This window comes from Gopherus evgoodei, chromosome 6, assembly GCF_007399415.2.
Source record: "Gopherus evgoodei ecotype Sinaloan lineage chromosome 6, rGopEvg1_v1.p, whole genome shotgun sequence".
Classification (NCBI taxonomy): Eukaryota; Metazoa; Chordata; order Testudines; family Testudinidae; genus Gopherus; species Gopherus evgoodei.
In genome coordinates, this window is record NC_044327.1 from 1,902,745 (window position 1) to 1,925,456 (window position 22,712).

Genomic DNA, 22,712 nt, shown 5'->3' on the forward strand with positions numbered 1-22,712 from the left:
GGGGACCCTATCACTACCTCACCACTGTCCGTGGATACCTGCAATGGGGGCATCTCATGCAACAGGGAGGAGGAGGATTTTGTGGATGAGGAAGAGGAGGAGGAGAAGAATGCACAGCAGGCAAGCGGTGAATCCGTTCTCCCCGGCAGCCAGGACCTTTTCATCACCCTGGAGCCAATACCCTCCTAAGGTGGGATCCCCGATCCTGAAGGTGAAGAAGGCACCCCTGGTGAGTGCACACTTGTAACTACAGTACAGGGTTTAAAATTAAAAGTTTAATGTCTGATTTGCCATGAAGACTTGGGATGCATCTGCAGCCAGTACAGCTACTGGAAAAGTCTGTTAACTTGTCTGGGGATGGAGCAGGAATCCTTCAGAGACATCTTCATGAAGCTCTCCTGGAGATACTTTGGAAGCCTTTGCAGAAGGTTACTGGGGAGGGCTGCCTTATTTCATCCTCCATGGTAGGACACTTTACCACGCCAAGGCAGTAGCAAGTAGTCTGGAATCACTGCAGCACAAAGCATGGCAGCGAATGGTCCTGGGTTTTGGTCGCATTCAAGCAACATTTGGTCTATATCTTTCTATGTTAGCCTCAGGAGAGTGATATTATCCATGGTCACCTGGTTGAAATAGGGGAATTTTTGTAAGGGAACAGTAAAAGGATTCCAGTCATGCTGGGCTGTTTGCACTTGGCTAAAAGGGCTCATCCCTGAGAATAGCCACGCAGTGGGGTAGGGGGAGGTGTGTGCTGCACATCCACCCAAAAACCGCTGCCCCTCCTTTTAAATGGCAAACCCAACCGGCATTGCTTGCTATGGGAAAGTAGGATGCTGCAGTTTGAAACCATTCCCACATGTTATGAAGGCATTAGAAGCCAAACACCACATACCCTTTGGCTTACCATGGCTGCCTGGAAACTGAATTCTGTTGCCCAGCTGTGTGTGATGTGTCACCGTACCGGCAGGCACTCAGTATAAAAGGCTAAATTGACCTTGTACCTAAAGCACACGTTCTGTCTTCTGTGAATTGCTTGATTCACTGTGAAAGAGTCTCCCTTTTGTTCTCAGAAATGTATCATCTTAAATTTTACTCTCCCTTTTTATCCCCCCGCAGTTGCAAATGTTTCTATGCTCCCCCTACGATCTCCATCCCTGAGGTTATCGCAGATTAGAAGGCAAAAAAACGACGTGCGATAACATGTTTTCCGAGCTCATGTAGTCCTCCTGCACTGACAGGGCACAGCTGAATGCATGGAGGCATTCAGTGGCAGAGTCCAGGAATGCATTAAGTGATGAGAAGAGGCAGCGATGCTGAGGCTAATGGGGGCACCAGCGGACATGCTCAGGTGTCTGGTGGAGCTGCAGGAAAGCCAACAAGAGCACAGACTGCTGCTACACCCATTGTACCACCGCCTGCCCTCCTGTCCACGTTCCATATTCTCCTCACCCAGAAGCCCAAAAACGCATGGGGGAAGGCTCCGGGCACCCAGCCACTCCACTCCAGAGGATGGCCCAAGCAACAGAAGGCTGTCATTCAAACAGTTCTGATTTGTAGTATGGCTACAATAAGCAATGTGGCCTTGTCCTTCCTTCCTCCCCCACCCCACCTGGGCTACCTTGTCAGTTATCTCACTTTTTTTTTAATAAAGAAAGAATGCATAGTTTCAAAACAACAGTGACATTATTTCCTTTGCCAGCTGTGATTGAAGGGAGGAGGGTGGTTGGCTTACAGGGAATTAAAATCAACAAAGGGGATGGGTTTGCATCAAGGAGAAACATACACAACTCTCACATGGTAGCCTGGCTAGTCATGAAACTGGTTTTCAAAGCCTCTCTGATGTGCAGCGTGCATAGCTGTGCTCTTCTAATCGCCCTGGTGTCTGGCTGCTCAAAATCAGCTGCCAGGCAATATGCCTCAACCTCCCACCCAGCCATAAACATCTCCCCCTCACGCTCACAGATATTATGGAGCACACAGCAAGCAGCAATAACAGTGGGAATATTGGTTTTGCTGAGGTCTAACCTAGTCAGTAAACGGTGCCAGCGCACTTTCAAACGTCCAAAAGCACATTCTACCACCATTCTGCACTTGCTCAACCTATAGCTGAACTGCTCCTTATTACTGTCCAGGCTGCCTGTATATGGCTTCATGAGCTACGGGAGCAAAGGGGAGGCTGGGTCTCCCAGGAGAACTATAGGCATTTCAACATCCCCAACAGTAATTTTCTGGCCTGAGAAATAAGTCCCTTTTTGCAGCTGTTCAAACAGCCTGGAGCTCCTAAAGATGCAAGCATCATGCACCTTTCCCGGCCATCCCACGTTGATGTCGGTGAAATGTCCCTTGTGATCCACCAGTGCTTGCAGCACCATTGAAAAGTACCCCTTGCGGTTTATGTACTGGTTGGCAAAGTGGCCCGGTGCCGAGATAGGGATACGCGTTCCATCTATCAACCCACCACAGTTAGGAAAACCCATTGCAGCAAAGCCATCCACTATGACCTGCACATTTCCCAGAGTCACTACCCTTGATAGCGGAATGTCAGTGATTGCATTGGCTACTTGAATCACAGCAGTCTCTACAGTAGATTTGCCCACTCCAAACTAATTCCCGACTGACCGGTAGCAGTCAGACGTTGCAAGTTTCCACAAGGCTATCGCACTCGCTTCTCAACTGTCGGGGCAGCTCTCATCTTGGTATTCCTGTGCTTCAGGGCAGGGGAAAGCAACTCACAGAGTTCCAGGAAAGTGGCCTTATGCATGCGAAAGTTTCGCAGCCACTAGGAATCATCCCAGACCTGAAACACTATGCAGTCCCACCATTCTGTGCGTGTTGGCCGCGCCCAGAATTGGCGTTCCACTGTATCAACCAGCTCCACTGCCACCATGATGTCCCAATTGCCACATCCCGTGCTTTCAGGAACGTCTGTGTCCATGTACTCCTCACAATCGTCCTCATGCTGCCGTCTCTTAGCCAGGTTCTGCATATACTGCAGTATAATGCGCAAGGTGTTTACGATTGCTCACAACAGCAGCGGTGAGGTGAGCAGGCTCCATGCTTGCTGTGCTATGGCGTCTGCATGGGTAACCCAGGAAAGAAGGTTTGAAATGATTGTCTGCAGCTGCTTTCACAGAGGGAGGGAGGGAGTGTAGGAGCAGGATTTTATAACTGTATTATGAGAATTAATGTATGATTTGATTTCATCCTGCCAGCCAGCCTTTTGGAATAGCAGAAAGGACTGACAGATCAGAACAATCCTTCTGACTGATTATGGTCACCCTTTTGTTTTAGGATAAGTTATAATGTCTACTATGGTTTCCTATATCTATTACAAATTAGGCACTCTAGTTACATATACTTTCTAAACCTTAAAACAAAGAAATGTAAGAGACAGGATCTTGTATAGTATCAGAGGGATAGCTGCGTTAGTCTGGATCTGTAAAAGCAGCAAAGAGTCCTGTGGCACCTTATAAACTAACAGACGTTTTGGAGCATGAGCTTTCGTGGATGAACACCCACTTCGTCAGATGCATGTAGTGGAAATATCCAGGGGCAGGTGTATATATGCAGGCAAGCTAGAGATAATGCGGTAGTTCAATCAGGGAGGATGAGGCCCTATTCTAGCAGTTGAGGTGTGAAAACCAAGGGAGGAGAAACTGGTTCTGTAATTGGCAAACCATTCACAGTCTTTGTTTAATCCTGAGCTGATGGTGTCAAATTTGCAGATGAACTGAAGCTCAGCAGTTTGTCTTTGAAGTCTGGTCCTGAAGTTTTTTTGCTGCAGGATGGTCACCTTAAGGTCTGCTATAGTGTGGCCAGGCAGGTTGAAGTGTTCTCCTACAGGTTTTTGTATATTGCCATTCCTAATATCTGATTTGTGTCCGTTTATCCTTTTCCGTAGCGACTGTCCAGTTTGGCCGATGTACATAGCAGAGGGGCTTTGCTGGCATATGATGGCGTATATTACATTGGTGGACGAGCAGGTGAATGAACCGGTGATGGTGTGGCTGATCTGGTTAGGTCCTGTGATGGTGTCGCTGGTGTAGATATGCGGGCAGAGTTGGCATCGAGGTTTGTTGCATGGATTGGTTCCTGAGCTAGAGTTACTATGGTGCGGTGTGCAGTTACTGGTGAGAATATGTTTCAGGTTGGCAGGTTGCCTGTGAGCGAGGACTGGCCTGCCACCCAAGACCTGTGAAAGATCATTGTCCAGGATGGGTTGTAGGTCCCTGATGATGCGTTGGAGAGGTTTTAGCTGGGGACTGTATGTGATGGCCAGTGGAGTCCTGTTGGTTTCTTTCTTGGGTTTGTCTTGCAGTAGGAGGCTTCTGGGTACATGTCTGGCTCTGTTGATCTGTTTCCTTATTTCCTCTTGTGGGTATTGTAGTTTTGAGAATGCTTGGTGGAGATTTTGTAGGTGTTGGTCTCTGTCTGAGGGGTTAGAGCAGATGCGGTTGTACCTCAGTGCTTGGCTGTAGACAATGGATCGTGTGATGTGCCCGGGATGGAAGCTGGAGGCATGAAGGTAGGTATAGTGGTCGGTAGGTTTTCGGTATAGGGTGGTGGTAATGTGACCATCACTTATTTGCACCGTGGTGTCTAGGAAGTGGACCTGCCGTGTAGATTGGTCCAGGCTGGTCTCAAAACTACAATACCCGCATCCTCCCTGATTGAACTACCTCACTATCTCTAGCTTGCCTGCATATATATACCTGCCCCTGGATATTTCCACTACATGCATCTGATGAAGTGGGTGTTCATCCACGAAAGCTCATGCTCCAAAACGTCTGTTAGTTTATAGGGTGCCACAGGACTCTTTGCTGCTTTTACAGATCCAGACTAACACGGCTACCCTTCTGATACTTGACACCATGCAAGGCACTGTATTTAGCCGTATGGAGTGGAAATCCATCAACCTCATGAAGAAACTTGCACAAATACAGACAGATATCATCTTCCTTTCCAAATGCAAACGGATGGACATCATACCAAATGGACTAAAGGTAAAAAATCTACTGCTATCTACATACTACACAGACCACAGTGAGAGATTATGCCATACTCTATCAAAGAAACTGAGGAACCACCTGATCAGCATCCTATACAACAAACAGGAAAACATCAAAAAAGAGCTCTCCAACCTGGAGATTCTCATTAATAACCAAACTTCCATACAAACCGACTTCACTAAAATAAGACAGGAGATCTACATTACTCACTTCACCTCTCTACAAAGGAAAAAGGACTGTAAGCCGTCTAAACTCCTATCTGCCTCATGGGGCCACAACCGTGGTACCCCCAACCCACCCAGCAATATTGTCAATCTATCCAACTACACACTCAGCCCAGAAGAAAAGTCTGTCCTATCTCGGGGACTCTCTTTCTGCCCTGCCAGCCCCACCAACATGATACAGTTCTGCGGCGATCTGGAAACCTACTTCTGCCGTCTCCGACTCAAAGAATACTTTCAGGATAACACTGAACAGCGCACTGATACACAGGTACCCTCCCACCAACAGCACAAGAAGAAGAACTCCACATGGACTCCTCCTGAGGATTGAAATGACAGTCTGGACCTCAACACTGAATGCTTCTGCTGACGTGCACAGGCAGAAATTGTGGAAAAACAACACCGCTTGCCTCATTAACCTAAGTCGTGCAGAACGCAATGCCATCCACAGCCTCAGAAACCACCCAGACATTATCATCAAAGAGGCTGATAAAGGAGGTGCTGTTGTCATCATGAACAGGTCTGACTACCAAAAGGAGGCTGCCAGACAACTCTCCAACACCAAATTCTACAGGCCACTTCCCTCAGATCCCACTGACGAATACACTAAGAAACTGCAACATCTGTTCAGGACACTCCCTACACTAACACCGGAACAAATCAACATACCCTTAGAGCGCTGACCAGGGTTATTCTATCTACTACCCAAGATCCACAAACCCGGAAATCCTGGACGCCCCATCATCTCGGGCATTGGCACTCTCACTGAAGGACTGTCTGGATATGTGGACTCTCTACTCAGACCCTATGCCACCAGCACTCCCAGCTAGCTCCGTGACACCACTGATTTCCTGAGGAAACTACAATGCATTGGTGACCTTCCAGAAAACACCATCCTAGCCACCATGGATGTAGAGGCTCTCTGCACGAACATCCCACACACAGATGGAATACAAGCTGTCAGGAACAGTATCCCTGATGATGCCACAGCACAACTAGCTGCTGAGCTCTGTGCCTTCATCCTCACACACAACTGTTTCAAATTTGATGACAATATATATCTCCAGGTCAGTGGCACAGCTATGGGCACTCGCATGGCCCCACAACATGCCAATATTTTTATGGCCGACCTGGAACAACGCTTCCTCAGCTCTCGTCCACTCACGCCCCTTCTCTACCTACGCTACATTGATGACATCTTCATCATCTGGACCCATGGGAAGGAGTCTCTGGAAAAATTCCACCATGATTTCAACAGCTTCTACCCCACCGTCAACCTAAGCCTGGACCAATCTACATGGGAGGTCCACTTCCTAGACACCACGGTGCAAATAAGTGATGGTCACATTACCACCACCCTATACCGAAAACCTACCGACCACTATACCTACCTTCATGCCTCCAGCTTCCATCCCGGGCACATCACACGATCCATTGTCTACAGCCAAGCACTGAGGTACAACCACATCTGCTCTAACCCCTCAGACAGAGACCAACACCTACAAAATCTCCACCAAGCATTCTCAAAACTACAATACCCGCAAGAGGAAATAAGGAAACAGATCAACAGAGCCAGACATGTACCCAGAAGCCTCCTACTGCAAGACAAACCCAAGAAAGAAACCAACAGGACTCCACTGGCCATCACATACAGTCCCCAGCTAAAACCTCTCCAACGCATCATCAGGGACCTACAACCCATCCTGGACAATGATCCCACACTTTCACAGGTCTTGGGTGGCAGGCCAGTCCTCGCCCACAGGCAACCTGCCAACCTGAAACATATTCTCACCAGTAACTGCACACCGCACCATAGTAACTCTAGCTCAGGAACCAATCCATGCAACAAACCTCGATGCCAACTCTGCCCGCATATCTACACCAGCGACACCATCACAGGACCTAACCAGATCAGCCACACCATCACCGGTTCATTCACCTGCTCGTCCACCAATGTAATATACGCCATCATATGCCAGCAATGCCCCTCTGCTATGTACATCGGCCAAACTGGACAGTCGCTACGGAAAAGGATAAACGGACACAAATCAGATATTAGGAATGGCAATATACAAAAACCTGTAGGAGAACACTTCAACCTGCCTGGCCACACTATAGCAGACCTTAAGGTGACCATCCTGCAGCAAAAAAACTTCAGGACCAGACTTCAAAGACAAACTGCTGAGCTTCAGTTCATCTGCAAATTTGACACCATCAGCTCAGGATTAAACAAAGACTGTGAATGGTTTGCCAATTACAGAACCAGTTTCTCCTCCCTTGGTTTTCACACCTCAACTGCTAGAATAGGGCCTCATCCTCCCTGATTGAACTACCGCATTATCTCTAGCTTGCCTGCATATATACACCTGCCCCTGGATATTTCCACACATGCATCTGACGAAGTGGGTATTCACCCACGAAAGCTCATGCTCCAAAACGTCTGTTAGTTTATAAGGTGCACAGGACTCTTTGCTGCTTTTACAGGATCTTGTATTGCGTCTATGTTAAGGAGATTAGAGGAACATTGAGGGCCTGAAGCCCCAGTGTGAATTGTTTTAGTTATAAGATTTAACAAGGTTTGATTTACAATGTATTCTGCTGAATATAAAATACTGCTGTCTGTATACCTTTGAAGGTTTCTGTAAGAGATTGTTTGTGTGAATGAGGAATACATGCATCATGAAAAATAAGGTGTGAAAGCCATCACAAATGTCCAGATGGTCAAGAAAAAGTGAGAGACTTGGAAAGACCAGGAGACAATCAGAAAACATCCACTGTATCCCAAGCTAAACATATTAGCAGCATTGACAACCTGAGAGGTGAGGCAGGCACCCCCGAAGGCGAGACAACAAATAGGAGATAAATTATGGGAAGCCCAATAACCATCAAATGATAACAGCACAAAACCCCAAGATTAACATCACTTAAGGACAGGATGACATTGCAAAATGCATGGACTCAAATGGGAATTTACAACTATAAAGCTGGGGTGATTTGCCATGGAACTCTTGGTTCAGTCCTGCAAAGCCTCGGAGCATCAGATCGCAACGGACAGAGCCCAGCTACTCACTCGTGCTCAATCTAACTGACCATTAGATTGACTCGAGCTACAACAGACTGGTAACTATTAACATCAACTGGCGTGAGTGAGTGACTGACTGAAAAGCCCATGCTAACTGTTGTATTTTCTATAAATGCGGCGTATGTGCCTTTTCCCCCTGAAAAGAATCTGTGTGTTTTGTATAGCATAACAGGAGGGAGGGGAGACTTACAACGTGTACCCAAAACCACCCGCGACAATGTTTTTGCCCCATGGGACATTGAGAGCTTAACTCAGAATTCCAGTAGGCAACAGAGACTGCGGGAACTGTGGGATAGCTGCCCACAGTGCACTGCTCTGTGAGTCGATGCTAGCCACGGTACTGAGGACACACTCTGCCGACTTAATGCGCTTACTGGGGACATACACAATCGACTGTATAAAATCTATTTCATCTGCAAATTTGACACCATCAGCTCAGGATTGAACAAAGACTGTGAATGGCTTGCCAATTACAGAACCAGTTTCTCCTCTCTTGGTTTTCACACCTCAACTGCTAGAACAGGGCCTCATCCTCCCTGATTGAACTGACCTCGTTATCTCTAGCTTGCTTGCTAGCACACACATATATATACCTGCCCCTGGATATTTCCATTACATGCATCTGAGGAAGTGGGTATTCACCCACGAAAGCTCATGCTCCAAAACGTCTGTTAGTCTATAAGGTGCCACAGGATTCTTTGCTGCTTTTCTAAAGATTAACTTCTATAAAAATCTACCTAATTTTGTAGTGTAGACATACCCCAAGTGTCAGCACAGACTGGCTGCCAGGGTGTCACCTAACTCTGGACCATGCCCTGCCTACTCTAGAACTCCCCTTCGCTGCTACTTCCTTTGCAGTTGCACCAGTTGGAGTACAACAGCAGATCTTCAGGAAGCGTCATTGTAGATAGGACCCTAGTGAATTTAAGCAACTTGCCCAAGATAGCACACAAATCCATAGCAGAGCAAGGACTAGAGCTCCACCCCAAACAAAGTCTGAAGTCCCAGTCCCCTACACTATTCCCTGGGCTAAATGGTTCTGGTTTCTCATTAATGTTGCCTGGCAGTTATGCTTCATGACCTTTAATCATGGAATGTAAAGCTTCTATTCTTTAAATGAGATCTATACATCAGAAACATGTTTCTAATATACATTAGTTTTCTCTGAAGATGTCCTGCACTAACTGGTAAGTATCTTGTTATTTAAAAACAAAGCTGAATTATGAACCTATTTTGCTTTGAGGTTAACAAATTAACTGATTTCAGTAGGACTTCCGGTGCAGGTACTGAAGTGGGGTGGAGGGAGGGCATAGTTCCCAATGTTTCATTACTTTTCATTGTCCAGGAATTAAGCAGATGACCAACACTTCCAAGTTATATACATTCTGCCCTCAGTTACACCCAAGAAACCCCAGAGAAGTCAGTAAGGCTGCATGGGTAAGAATGGAGGCAGGCTATGACTTCTCCTTTTACCTTCCAGCTTACCTGCTTTGTGCTGAGGTTGCACAGTATAACATCTCCAGCTGCTGTAGCAATACACACAGACTCCTGATCTGGCAGATCTTCAATGCCCACAATGTGGCCACTTCCATCTTCTGGCAGAAAACCATCCACAGTCAAGGAAATGTCATTCATCACCTAGACAGAGAGAACAATCAGAAAATGACTATGTATTACTTTGTTTAGATTTATGCGAATCCAGAGGGGGCAACTATCTATACACTCTAGGCACCCAACATCTCCAAAAAATACAGCACAAATATTACCTCACATGGAGCAGTAAGAATAACGGAACTCACCACCACTGAGCCAGGCAACTCAGACATCAGACAGGGAAATACCTGTCTTTATTCTCAGTTACATTAAATATTTCATTGCTTTTCAAACTGATTATTTTTTAAGTGAAAGATCAATTCACAAATAGCAATGCTCCTTAACAGAATGTGTCCCATTAAGTATCATTTTATGGCCCCTATGCCCCCCACCTCAAAGGGACTATAAGAAGGTGCAAGTTCCTGCTGAATTTGCTCCAATATTTCTGAAGGAGCATGTAGACAGTAGAGGGATAGCATCACCTTAAATACACGACTGAAATGTTTTCATATGCTGGTTTTACAAACTACACATCAGAATACTACAGCTAGAAGTTTAGAGAAAATTTGTCTCTTCTCTCCTTTAGCTTCTTTACTAGGTACACTGGAGAGCACATTTTTTAGAGCCAGTTTGACTATTTTTCCTGTACAAATACATCAGTTTCCCCCACCTGTGTGGCCCTTTCACACAGCAACTGAGGAGAGAAAAGCAATTATAAAACCCAAAGCTGTGATTGTAAAACCATACACACTGGCTAGTGGTATGCATGTGCATGTCGGGGGCAGGGTGAGAATATTTAATGACAACTCAATTTTTGTAATTCACTAGATTTCAAGTTGACGGTGTCACTAGAATCAGTATGGAGATTCTATAGACGTGTCTTTCCTCATCACAAACTAAGAGAATTCTTCTGGGACTGCTGCAGACAGAGTGCACTCGGCAAGGGAGAGAAGTGCCTCATGCTGCTCTGCAGCGTGCCTCCCAGACAAATCTGTGCAGTACTAACAGATTCCACAGACAACAGGGCCCAGACCCACCCAGAGGAAGCACTGCCACAAAGCGAGGGCTGGTAAGGAAGGAAGACAGAAAAACTTCTCTTCCCTTGTGTTCTGAGTGGAACTGAAATTTACACCATATTCGGGTTACATCTTCATCTGGAAGGCAACTTCTGTACCTTTTGAAACCCTACCTATGAGTTCATGGCTGCTGCAGCCAGAAGGAAGAGCACGCAACATTGCTTGTACAAGTTTTGCAAAACACTGGCCAAACACATCCCTGGGTAAAACCACGCGGTGGGGAACCCGGTGAAGCCCTTTAAATCCCGCCCGCAGCTTTGGCAGCCGGGCTGGGGCTGGCATTTAAACAGCCAGGAGCTCCATGGTGGCTGGAGTCTCAGGCCCTTTAGTTTGCCACAGGGGCTACCAGCCACCTCTGCAGCTGGGAGCCCCCTGTGTGGTTTAAAGGCCCCGGGACTCCCAGCCACAGCTGGTGCCCCAGGACCTTTAAATCTTGACACCCCCCCCGCCCGCACTCCTGCCTTATGCATAAAGTTGAAATCGCACATGTTAAATGCACGTAAGTTGCGAGAGACCTGTACCTGAGATAATCTGCCCCCCCTCCGTCCCCCTTTGAAGCAGGGAAACGGGTGTTATAGCCCCATAATTGAGTCCAACTGCCCACCCTTAGCCTAGTGACCAGAATCAATATGGTGGCCCTCACTCGAAGGCTGTGTGGCCTAGTGGCCAGAGTCAACACAACTGCCCTTCCTCACAGGGTTGCATGGGCCAGATACAGAGTCAATATGGCTGTCCTCATTAGCCAGGCCAGTGCTAATATGGCTGTTCTCATTAGCCAGGCAGTGTGGCCTGATAGCTGGAGATGGTGGCTAGTGGTAGGGGGACCCAGGCCTCCCTAGTCCATGAGGTCCCAGCTCAGGCCCTTGTCAGCGGCGAGTGCACTCATCACTGGGTCAGTAGGGATCCGACTGAAACACACTGACTTATTGCTCGGTTCTACAATCGGATCAACAGCTAGTCTCTCTGGGCTGCTTCCTACTCAGTCTTCCAGTGACTTGGTCCATGGGTGTCTGAGGTCTTAGGCCTGTGAAGTTCCCGACAGTTCCAACGTCTCTCAGGCGACTGCAGGTAGACAAGTATCCACCAGTGTCTCAGCATGGCTGGCCTCCCCAATCTGGGGCTCTCGGGCAGGAGCCTGCAATGTGCGTCCTCTCTCCTCTGTGGTCCACCCTGACTGAGCTGGGCTGCTCCCTTTTATATTGATACTCCAGTTGGAAAATGGACAGCAGGGGTGAAGGGGTGTGTGGCTTCCTCTGCCCAGAGTCATGGGTAATGCCTCCTTGTCCAGTGCAGGGCAAGTACACTCCATCACACCTCCATAATGAAATGGTCCCAAACTAGATTCAGTGTCAGAATTTAAGTACTCAGCTATGTCCCTTTATATAATTAAGGCTCCTCTTGTCCTTGAAAGCTATGAAAAAAATGGGAGAGGGAAGGCATATCTGCCTGTGGCAGAGCCAAGAAGCTGAGCACGAGTGTCGGAAAACAACGGGCGAGAATGAAGCAGCAGCCAAATAAAGCCTGACTGAACCTGATAACACACCTCAGATGCTTTACCCCTTAGGCATCTGAGTGCTTTAAAAGCCAAGAGAACTTGGTGCGCTAGTTACAAGACAACGTGTCTAACGGTTACAGTCAGAATTCTGGGTCTGACCTCAGCTCTTGCACTGACTCACTGTGTCTGTGGGCAAGGTACTTGGTCTCTCTGGGCCCCCGTTACAGACTCTTAGTATAGCCCCTTTTTAATGAAGATCCAGCCTTCTGAGGAGCAACTGAGCTGTGCAGGGTTAGAGTGGAGCTTTTGAGGAGCTCCTGCGCACTGCAGAACAGGGCTACAGAGTTCACTCATGGATAAGCTCATGTCTACGGCAGTTCTTTGCTTAGGAACCTCAGTTAAACAGTTAAAAATAATGGCTCATAACATGCTTTGCATTGATGTCTATTCAGCTCGGTTGACTCCTATTATTCCTGTACAGTAGAAGGGAACTTCACCAGACACCAATCTAAAGGCCTCCATTATTAATTCAGTGAGAGTTCTCTGGCTTTCCTGTTTTAGCACCTTCAGAATGCAGTAGCAGAAAGAACTGAATTGGACAGGGCATGTAACTTTACCAGGACATGACCAGAATAATTAAAATGTAGATTTGTCTGCCTTCCAGACTGCAAGCTTTCTTCAGAGCAGAGACTTTTGCAGGTGTACCCTACAGTGCTGCAGACATAATGCTGGCACTAAACAAAATGAACGTGAAGGGCCTAGAGCATGCTTACTGCTATATAGAACCCAGTGGGGACAACGACTGAAACTAAGGAGTTTACAATCCAAAGAGATTATATGATCTTTATAGGTGGATAGAACACAAGACACTGCAGCCACACCACAACACAACTATTGGCAGTAAAACGCATTTCCAACTATGCACAGCCAACCTACTGTGCACGTGTGCATGAGAGTGAGAGAGATTGATCACAAAATATTGTCACCAGGTCCAACCCCATAACACTCAGAGTGCTCTGAATGACCAGTAAAGTCAATGGGCATGAAAACATTTACCATCCTGCAAGCATGAACCCAGAATTAGCATCAGGAAAACAGCCCTAAACAAAGCTTTGGAACTTCCACCAGTAACTTACCCCTCGAATGGCTGGGTCAAGCTCCAGGATCCCATATTCTGAACCAATGAGCAGCGTCCCTTGGTCTGCACGGAGGCAGAAACACTGAGGACTCCCCAAAGCCTGGACAGGCCCATGCTCTCGACTGTGCAGTAACTTCAAATTTCTCATTGTATCAGCAACACAGGAACTGGAGAAATACAATCCCCCAAAGAGTTATTAAACAACTGCATAAAGGGAGCTGTAAACTGAGCCTGAGAAAGGAGGTATGTGACTGCCTTGAGTGGAAAGAGAGCATCCGAGGAAGGATGGGGACTACTTACTCCACAGAGAAGGTGAGCAGGGGGGAAACTGAGGAAAGCTCACACAATGATGAATGGGCTCAGGAAGGCAAGGCAGCCACTCCTATTCACCCTGAGGCGGACACGAGAAAGGGGCTCGCCGGGACCCTGAAAAGGGACCAGATTACAGCCGAGAGAAGGAGTTTTGTTCGTTTCCTGTTTGTCTCAGGTGGGCACTCGCTGTCCCGAGAGTAGCACGGAGCCCGGCCGCTCCGAGCAGGGCCGCGCCGCTGGGGAAGGCAGGGTCACTAGAGGGCCCCGCCCGTCAGGGGAGCCCCACGGGGGGGGGGGGGGGGCAGAGCCGCTGGGGCTCTCGGGGAGGTGTGACAGCCCCCCCGTCCCGTCCCGGGTTCAAACTCTGCCTGGGAACAAGCGGCGAGAGGCCCGGGCCGGACAAGGAGAGAGACCCCGGGCAGACACACGCGGGGCCGCGAGCCGCCGCCGCCCAGACCCTCCCTCCTCCCCGCCCGGGCCCGGGGCGCCCCTCACCGCGCGCCTGCCCCACGACTCAGGAGACGGGCGCGGCCGTATTGAAACCGCCAGTCACGGGAGGAGCATGCGCAGGAGAGACCCTGGCGCGGGGCGCGTGCTCCGCGGGTGCAAGCGGCCCCGTCCCACTGCCACTTTGCGGTCCCGGGACGGGGCTGCCGGCCGGAAGCACCCACGGCCTGGCTGTCAGTGCGGCCACACCCGCGAGCAGCTGGGTCCGCGCTCGGGCTGCGGCACCTTGCTCCTGCCACCCAGCGAGGCCGGATTTCCCGGGCACCCCCCACATCCCGCCGGGGCTCGGGGATCCGGCCTTCCCCGCTGCGGAGGCGCTGGGTCTGCGCAGGGTGGGGGCTTTGGCCCTGTGGGATTGGAAACGTTTCCCAGCGCTGCGCCCCGGACGGCTCCGGCTGAATTTAAGTCCCGGTTATACCGGCAAAAATGTTCTTCTCCCGCCCAGCGTGGGGGGGGGGAACCCGCGTGCCGGGGTGGCTGGATCTGGCGAGCCCCGGCGGGACGTGTCGCCTCTCCCGCCCCAGCCCGCTGCAGCGGGGGGGGGCAGGGCGGAGCAGTGTCTGCGTGTGCCGGTGCTGCGGCCTTCAGCTGCCCAGAGCCAGCGGCCAGTGCCGCCTGAAGGAGCCGCTCGGGCCGGCGGAGGGCGCTGCGGACGCACAGTCCATGGCCGTGCGCACCCCGCCTCTCACCGCCGGCTGCCGTCGGTCCCGCCGCTCCCGGCCAATCCCCGAGCAGGCGGACGCGCTGCACCCCGGCTGGCACGGCCCGTGCGCAGCAAGCGGCGGGGAGACCGGCCGGGCGCTGCGAGCCGGGTAAGGGCAGCGCGGGCCCGGGCGGACAGGGGGCGCAGGGCCGCACCCAGAGCGTGCGGATCCCGGCGGGAGCGGCTCAGCCCGCCCTGGGCTCCCCGCAACCCTCCGGCGCTGCGCCGCGAGCATGGCAGGAGGCTCGCCGTGGGGGCGGCAGCGGTGTCCTGGGTCCCCCCCCCCACCCGGCAGTGCGGTGCCTTGGCACACGGGGCAGCGCTGTCCTGGGTCCCCCCGCCCCACCCGGCAGTGCGGTGCCTTGGCACACGGGGCAGCGCTGTCCTGGGGTCCCCCCCGCCGGCAGTGCGGTGCCTTGGCACACGGGGCAGCGGTGTCCTGGGCTACCCCCCCACACACCCGGCAGTGCGGTGCCTTGGCACACGGGGCAGCGGTGTCCTGGGCTACCCCCCCACACACCCGGCAGTGCGGTGCCTTGGCACACGGGGCAGCGGTGTCCTGGGCTCCCCCCCCCCCCACACCCGGCAGTGCGGTGCCTTGGCACACGGGGCAGCGGTGTCCTGGGGTCCCCCCCCCCACCCGGCAGTGCGGTGCCTTGGCACACGGGGTAGCGCTGTCCTGGGGTCTCCCCCACCCGGCAGTGCGGTGCCTTGGCACACGGGGCAGCGCTGTCCTGGGGTCCCCCCCCCACCCGGCAGTGCAGTGCCTTGGCACACGGGGCAGCAGTGTCCTGGGGTCCCCCCCCACCGCCCGGCAGTGCGGTGCCTTGGCACACAGGGCAGCGGTGTCCTGGGGTTACCCCCCCACCCGGCAGTGCGGTGCCTTGGCACACGGGGCAGCGGTGTCCTGGGTCCCCCCCACCCGGCAGTGCGGTGCCTTGGCACACAGGGCAGCGGTGTCCTGGGTCCCCCCCCCACCCGGCAGTGCGGTGCCTTGGCACACGGGGCAGCGGTGTCCTGGGTCCCCCCCACCCGGCAGTGCGGTGCCTTGGCACACAGGGCAGCGGTGTCCTGGGTCCCCCCCCCACCCGGCAGTGCGGTGCCTTGGCACACAGGGCAGCGGTGTCCTGGGTCCCCCCCCCACCCGGCAGTGCGGTGCCTTGGCACACGGGGCAGCGCTGTCCTGGGGTCCCCCCCACCCGGCAGTGCGGTGCGTCCGGAACACGGGGCAGCGCTGTCCTGGGGTCCCCCCCACCCGGCAGTGCGGTGCCTTGGCACACGGGGCAGCGGTGTCCTGGGGTTACCCCCCCACCCGGCAGTGCGGTGCCTTGGCACACGGGGTAGCGCTGTCCTGGGGTCTCCCCCACCCGGCAGTGCGGTGCCTTGGCACACGGGGCAGCGCTGTCCTGGGGTCCCCCCCCCACCCGGCAGTGCAGTGCCTTGGCACACGGGGCAGCAGTGTCCTGGGGTCCCCCCCCACCGCCCGGCAGTGCGGTGCCTTGGCACACAGGGCAGCGGTGTCCTGGGGTTACCCCCCCACCCGGCAGTGCGGTGCCTTGGCACACGGGGCAGCGGTGTCCTGGGTCCCCCCCACCCGGCAGTGCGGTGCCTTGGCACACAGGGCAGCGGTGTCCTGGGTCCCCCCCCCACCCGGCAGTGCGGTGCCTTGGCACACGGGGCAGCGGTGTCCTGGGTCCCCCCCACCCGGCAGTGCGGTGCCTTGGCACACAGGGCAGCGGTGTCCTGGGTCCCCCCCCCACCCGGCAGTGCGGTGCCTTGGCACACAGGGCAGCGGTGTCCTGGGTCCCCCCCCCACCCGGCAGTGCGGTGCCTTGGCACACGGGGCAGCGCTGTCCTGGGGTCCCCCCCACCCGGCAGTGCGGTGCGTCCGGAACACGGGGCAGCGCTGTCCTGGGGTCCCCCCCACCCGGCAGTGCGGTGCCTTGGCACACGGGGCAGCGGTGTCCTGGGGTTACCCCCCCACCCGGCAGTGCGGTGCCTTGGCACACGGGGCAGTGGTGTCCTGGGTCCCCCCCCACCCGGCAGTGCGGTGCCTTGGCACACAGGGCAGCGGTGTCCTGGGGTTACCCCCCCACCCGGCAGTGCGGTGCCTTGGCACACGGGGCAGCGGTGTCCTGGGGTCCCCCCACACCCAGCAGTGCGGTGCGTCCGGAACACGGGGCAGCGCTGTCCTGGGGTTACCCCCCCACCCGGCAGTGCGGTGCCTTGGCACACAGGGCAGCGGTGTCCTGGGGTTACCCCCCCACCCGGCAGTGCGGTGCCTTGGCACACGGGGCAGTGGTGTCCTGGGTCCCCCCCCACCCGGCAGTGCGGTGCCTTGGCACACAGGGCAGCGGTGTCCTGGGGTCCCCCCCCACCCGGCAGTGCGGTGCCTTGGCACACGGGGCAGCGCTGTCCTGGGGTCCCCCCCGCCGGCAGTGCGGTGCGTCCGGAACACGGGGCAGCGGTGTCCTGGGGTCCCCCCCGCCGGCAGTGCGGTGCCTTGGCACACGGGGCAGCGGTGTCCTGCGGTCCCCCCACACCCAGCAGTGCGGTGCGTCCGGAACACGGGGCAGCGGTGTCCTGGGGTCCCCCCCCACCCGGCAGTGCGGTGCCTTGGCACACGGGGCAGCGCTGTCCTGGGGTCCCCCCCGCCGGCAGTGCGGTGCCTTGGCACACGGGGCAGCGCTGTCCTGGGGTTCCCCCCCCACCCGGCAGTGCGGTGCGTCCGGAACACAGGGCAGCGCTGTCCTGGGGTCCCCCCCCCACCCGGCAGTGCGGTGCCTTGGCACACGGGGCAGCGCTGTCCTGGGGTTACCCCCCCCCCGGCAGTGCGGTGCCTTGGCACACGGGGCAGCGGTGTCCTGGGTCCCCCCCCCACCCGGCAGTGCGGTGCCTTGGCACACGGGGCAGCGCTGTCCTGGGGTCCCCCCACACCCAGCAGTGCGGTGCGTCCGGAACACGGGGCAGCGCTGTCCTGGGGTCCCCCCCACCCGGCAGTGCGGTGCCTTGGCACACGGGGCAGTGGTGTCCTGGGTCCCCCCCCACCTGGCAGTGCGGTGCCTTGGCACACAGGGCAGCGGTGTCCTGGGGTCCCCCCCCACCCGGCAGTGCGGTGCCTTGGCACACGGGGCAGCGCTGTCCTGGGGTCCCCCCCACCCGGCAGTGCGGTGCCTTGGCACACAGGGCAGCGGTGTCCTTGGGTCCCCCCCACCCGGCAGTGCGGTGCCTTGGCACACGGGGCAGCGCTGTCCTGGGGTCCCCCCCGCTGGCAGTGCGGTGCGTCCGGAACACGGGGCAGCGGTGTCCTGGGGTCCCCCCCGCCGGCAGTGCGGTGCCTTGGCACACGGGGCAGCGGTGTCCTGCGGTCCCCCCACACCCAGCAGTGCGGTGCGTCCGGAACATGGGGCAGCGGTGTCCTGGGGTCCCCCCCCACCCGGCAGTGCGGTGCCTTGGCACACGGGGCAGCGCTGTCCTGGGGTCCCCCCCGCCGGCAGTGCGGTGCCTTGGCACACGGGGCAGCGCTGTCCTGGGGTTCCCCCCCCACCCGGCAGTGCGGTGCGTCCGGAACACAGGGCAGCGCTGTCCTGGGGTCCCCCCCCACCCGGCAGTGCGGTGCCTTGGCACACGGGGCAGCGCTGTCCTGGGGTCCCCCCCCACCCGGCAGTGCTGTGCCTTGGCACACGGGGCAGCGCTGTCCTGGGGTCCCCCCCCACCCGGCAGTGCGGTGCCTTGGCACACGGGGCAGCGCTGTCCTGGGGTCCCCCCCACCCGGCAGTGCGGTGCCTTGGCACACGGGGCAGTGGTGTCCTGGGTCCCCCCCCACCTGGCAGTGCGGTGCCTTGGCACACAGGGCAGCGGTGTCCTGGGGTCCCCCCCCACCCGGCAGTGCGGTGCCTTGGCACACGGGGCAGCGCTGTCCTGTGGTCCCCCCCACCCGGCAGTGCGGTGCCTTGGCACACAGGGCAGCGGTGTCCTTGGGTCCCCCCCACCCGGCAGTGCGGTGCCTTGGCACACGGGGCAGCGCTGTCCTGGGGTCCCCCCCGCCGGCAGTGCGGTGCGTCCGGAACACGGGGCAGCGGTGTCCTGGGGTCCCCCCCGCCGGCAGTGCGGTGCCTTGGCACACGGGGCAGCGGTGTCCTGCGGTCCCCCCACACCCAGCAGTGCGGTGCGTCCGGAACATGGGGCAGCGGTGTCCTGGGGTCCCCCCCCACCCGGCAGTGCGGTGCCTTGGCACACGGGGCAGCGCTGTCCTGGGGTCCCCCCCGCCGGCAGTGCGGTGCCTTGGCACACGGGGCAGCGCTGTCCTGGGGTTCCCCCCCCACCCGGCAGTGCGGTGCGTCCGGAACACAGGGCAGCGCTGTCCTGGGGTCCCCCCCCACCCGGCAGTGCGGTGCCTTGGCACACGGGGCAGCGCTGTCCTGGGGTCCCCCCCCACCCGGCAGTGCGGTGCCTTGGCACACGGGGCAGCGCTGTCCTGGGGTCCCCCCCCACCCGGCAGTGCGGTGCCTTGGCACACGGGGCAGCGGTGTCCTGGGGTGTCCCCCCACCCGGCAGTGCGGTACCTTGGCACACGGGGCAGCGGTGTCCTGGGGTCCCCTCCCACCCGGCAGTGCGGTGCCTTGACACACGGGGCAGCGCTGTCCTGGGGTCCCCCCCCACCTGGCAGTGCGGTGCCTTGGCACATGGGGCAGCGCTGTCCTGGGGTCCCCCCCACCCGGCAGTGCGGTGCCTTGGCACACGGGGCAGCGCTGTCCTGGGGTCCCCCCCCCACCCGGCAGTGCCATGCCTTCGGCACACGGGGTAATGAGTTTTCTGGGGTTACGCCCCCGCCCCGCAGTGTGGTGCCACTGGCCCACGGGGCAGCGGTGTCCTGGGGTTACCCCCCCCGCCGGCAGTGCAGTGGCTCTGGCACACGGGGTAACGTGTGTCCTGGGGTTACCCCCCACCGTCCTACGGGGCACACAGGGCAGCGGTGTCCTGGGGTTACCCCCCACCCCGGCAGTGCGCTGCCTCCGGCACACGGGGCAGCGGTGTCCTGGGGTTGCCCCCAACCCCAGCAGTGCAGTGCCACCAGTACACGGGGCAATGAGTGTCCTGGGGTTATCCCACACCGCCACAGGGGGCAGTTGCGATCTCCTGGGATTACTCCCCATGCACACCGTCCCACGGGGCACAGGGGGCGGCAGCGGCGTCCTGGGGTTACCCCCCACCCTGGCAGTGCGGTGTCTCCGGCACACAGGGCAGATGGGGCAGTGAGTATCCTGGGGTTACCCTCCCACACACACCGCACCACAGGGCGGAGGGGGCAGCAGGCCTGGACTGTGGACCTCCTCTGGCCGATGTGCCCCACAGCCAGAGTTGATCTCTGCAATTGGCACAACTCCGCCAAGGCTTTCCCAGCTCCCACTGTGAGTCCTTGAGCCCAGGCGGGGTACAGCCTTGCCAGGAACTTGTCCTGAGTCAGTTCGATGCCATCCAGGGGCTGCTGCTGACCCCTGCATGCTCTGTTCCCCGCTGAGTGACCCCTTCCCCACTGTCAATGTAGCTTCTCATCTGTCACTCACAGGACCCTGGAACTGCCCCGGGTCAGCTCAGGTCTGCTCAGCCCAGATCTCTGTCTCTGGGGCTACGTTGACAGTACCCGCTGCTTTGGTGGCTTGTCCCATACATACACACGTACCCAGAGCACAGGTATAAATAGCAGTGTAGCTGGTGAGGCATGTTTTAGGGAAGCAAAGATGCCAGAAGGGTGTGGTTATGCATACCCTGCACGCTCTCTACTCGCCCAAGCCATACCTCCCTATCTATACTGCTATTTCTAGCAGTGCAGTGTCCTGCTGCCCATGTCTTTCCTGCAGCTGAGAAGGGCTCTGGCCATGGAGAAAGGCTCCATCCTGCTGGAGCCGTGCCCTGCCCTGCCGCAGGGAGAGGCTCTGGCAATGAGGAGACAGTGGGAAAATGCGCTGACAGTGGGGAGCTGCTGAAGTTTCTCCCCATTGTCTGTCCCCCACCAGAGCCTTTCGTTGATATGTGAAGCTAGACACTGTAGTGTGGACACAACCTGCTTTTCACTGCAATGTATAGGTACACGTAAACAACATGCTGCTGAATGTGGTGTGTAGTGTAGCTATAGCTTTGCAGTGGCCAGCGCCAGCTGCTTCAAGGAAGATGCCAGAGACCCCATAGTGGACAGTTGTGGAATAACCAGTCCAAGGGGGAGGTAAATTCCCTCTGGCCCTTCAGTGACAGGCAGACTTGGCTCCTGCAGCCAGGAGGATTTCTAGTTTTCTCAGCCTCCAGTTGTTTATCCCTGGTAATGGGTGGGCTGAATGGTGCCCCTGGGTGATTGCGGCCTGGGTTTGATTTTTTCAGTCACTATTCGGCAGGCCTTACAGTGTTGTCAGTGTTCCAAGCAGGGGTGAAAGTAACTTACAGGACTTACTGGCACTGCTGGAGTCCTGAGGGGTGTGTGGCCTCATCCAGAAGAGGCGTGGCCTCTCAAGATTTAAAGGCCCTGGGGAACCAGCTGTGGCTAGGAGATCCGGAGCCTTTAAATCAACCAGGGGCTCTCAGATGCAGAGGTGGCTGGGAGCCCCTCGGGGCAAATTAAAGGGCCCAGAGCTCCTGCCGCTGAGGCAAGCTCGGAACCTTTAAATCCTGGCCCCAGCCCGGCCTCCAGAGCCGTGGCCAGGATTCAAAGAGCTCTGGGCTGCCCGCAGCCGCGGGGAGCGCTGAGCCCTTTAAATCCCAGCCCCAGCCCTGCTGCCGGAGCCGTGGCCGGGACTGAAAGGGCTCTGGGCTGCCTGCAGCCACGGGGGGCTCTGAGCCCTTTCAATCCCAGCCCCAGCCTGGGTCGATGTGGTCCAGCACGGCGTACTGGCTCTTGCCAGTATGCCATACTGGACTGTACTGGCTTACTTTCACCTCTGGTTCCAAGTCCACATGTTAAATACCTGCGTATGGTGGGCATTTGGCCAAGGCAGGAGGAGCTCCCTCTCTGACACAGGCAAGGTTAAGGTAGTGGGTACAGCCACTTTGGTCCTTGCCCTAATCCAGCGTTTTCCTCTTGCCACATCTACCTTTTCCTGCATTTTACATAGAAATATAGAGTTAGGCTCCATGTTCCATGGCTCTCCTGCAGCTTCTGAGGTAAATTCCAATGTGAGGGTTACCTGGTGTCAGTGTAACAGGAACTTCCTCCTATAAAAGTGAATGTGGTATAAAATACAGTCGGGGCGAGGTGTGTGTCTGCCCTGCCCAAACAATCAGGGTGAGATGTGTGTCTTCCTGGCCTTTCTTCAGTTTTTCTTTCTGAATCAGACTTAAAACTTATATTGGCAACTCCCAGGTTAAAGATACATGGCAAAACCATGGTATTTGAGCAGTGTCCTTTAGCTTGCTCACAGCTAGAGAAGCCTCATGGCTAGCAGCAGTTCAACCCATTTTTTCATATAATTACACATCTTACGCACCTATTCCACGTGGATGATATTGTCAAACATTTTAAGATTTTACTGTAATCGATTGGACTCAGGAGTGATCGTAAACTTTTTCAATACATTTTCTTTAAATC

At 55.5% G+C, this 22,712-nt stretch overlaps 2 protein-coding genes across 9 annotated transcripts in view; one reads left to right on the forward strand and one right to left on the reverse strand.

The window, feature by feature from the left end:
- The window catches only part of ELP1 (elongator complex protein 1), a 149,121-nt gene extending 134,190 nt beyond the window's left edge, over positions 1-14,931 (reverse strand). For 2 of the 7 annotated variants that reach the window (XM_030566040.1, XM_030566036.1), the window contains exons 1-3: positions 13,915-14,334; positions 13,613-13,781; positions 9,798-9,950 (exon numbers count right to left, since the gene is read on the reverse strand). In XM_030566040.1, the coding sequence (XP_030421900.1) occupies positions 9,798-9,950; positions 13,613-13,762 (303 nt within the window). In that variant the 5' untranslated portion in view covers positions 13,763-13,781; positions 13,915-14,334. Of the gene's footprint in view, positions 1-9,797; positions 9,951-13,612; positions 13,782-13,914; positions 14,337-14,421; positions 14,507-14,851 lie in introns of those variants that run through there. The other 5 variants (XR_004000872.1, XM_030566039.1, XM_030566038.1 and 2 more) reach the window with 5 other exon arrangements.
- A 211-nt stretch (positions 14,932-15,142) lies between these two features.
- TBC1D2 (TBC1 domain family member 2) overlaps positions 15,143-22,712 on the forward strand; it is a 42,983-nt gene continuing 35,413 nt past the window's right edge. The window contains exon 1 of one of the 2 annotated variants that reach the window (XM_030566972.1): positions 15,143-15,245. The gene's annotated coding sequence lies outside the window, so the exon portion shown is untranslated. The remainder of the gene's footprint in view (positions 15,246-22,712) is intronic. The other variant, XM_030566973.1, reaches the window with a different exon arrangement.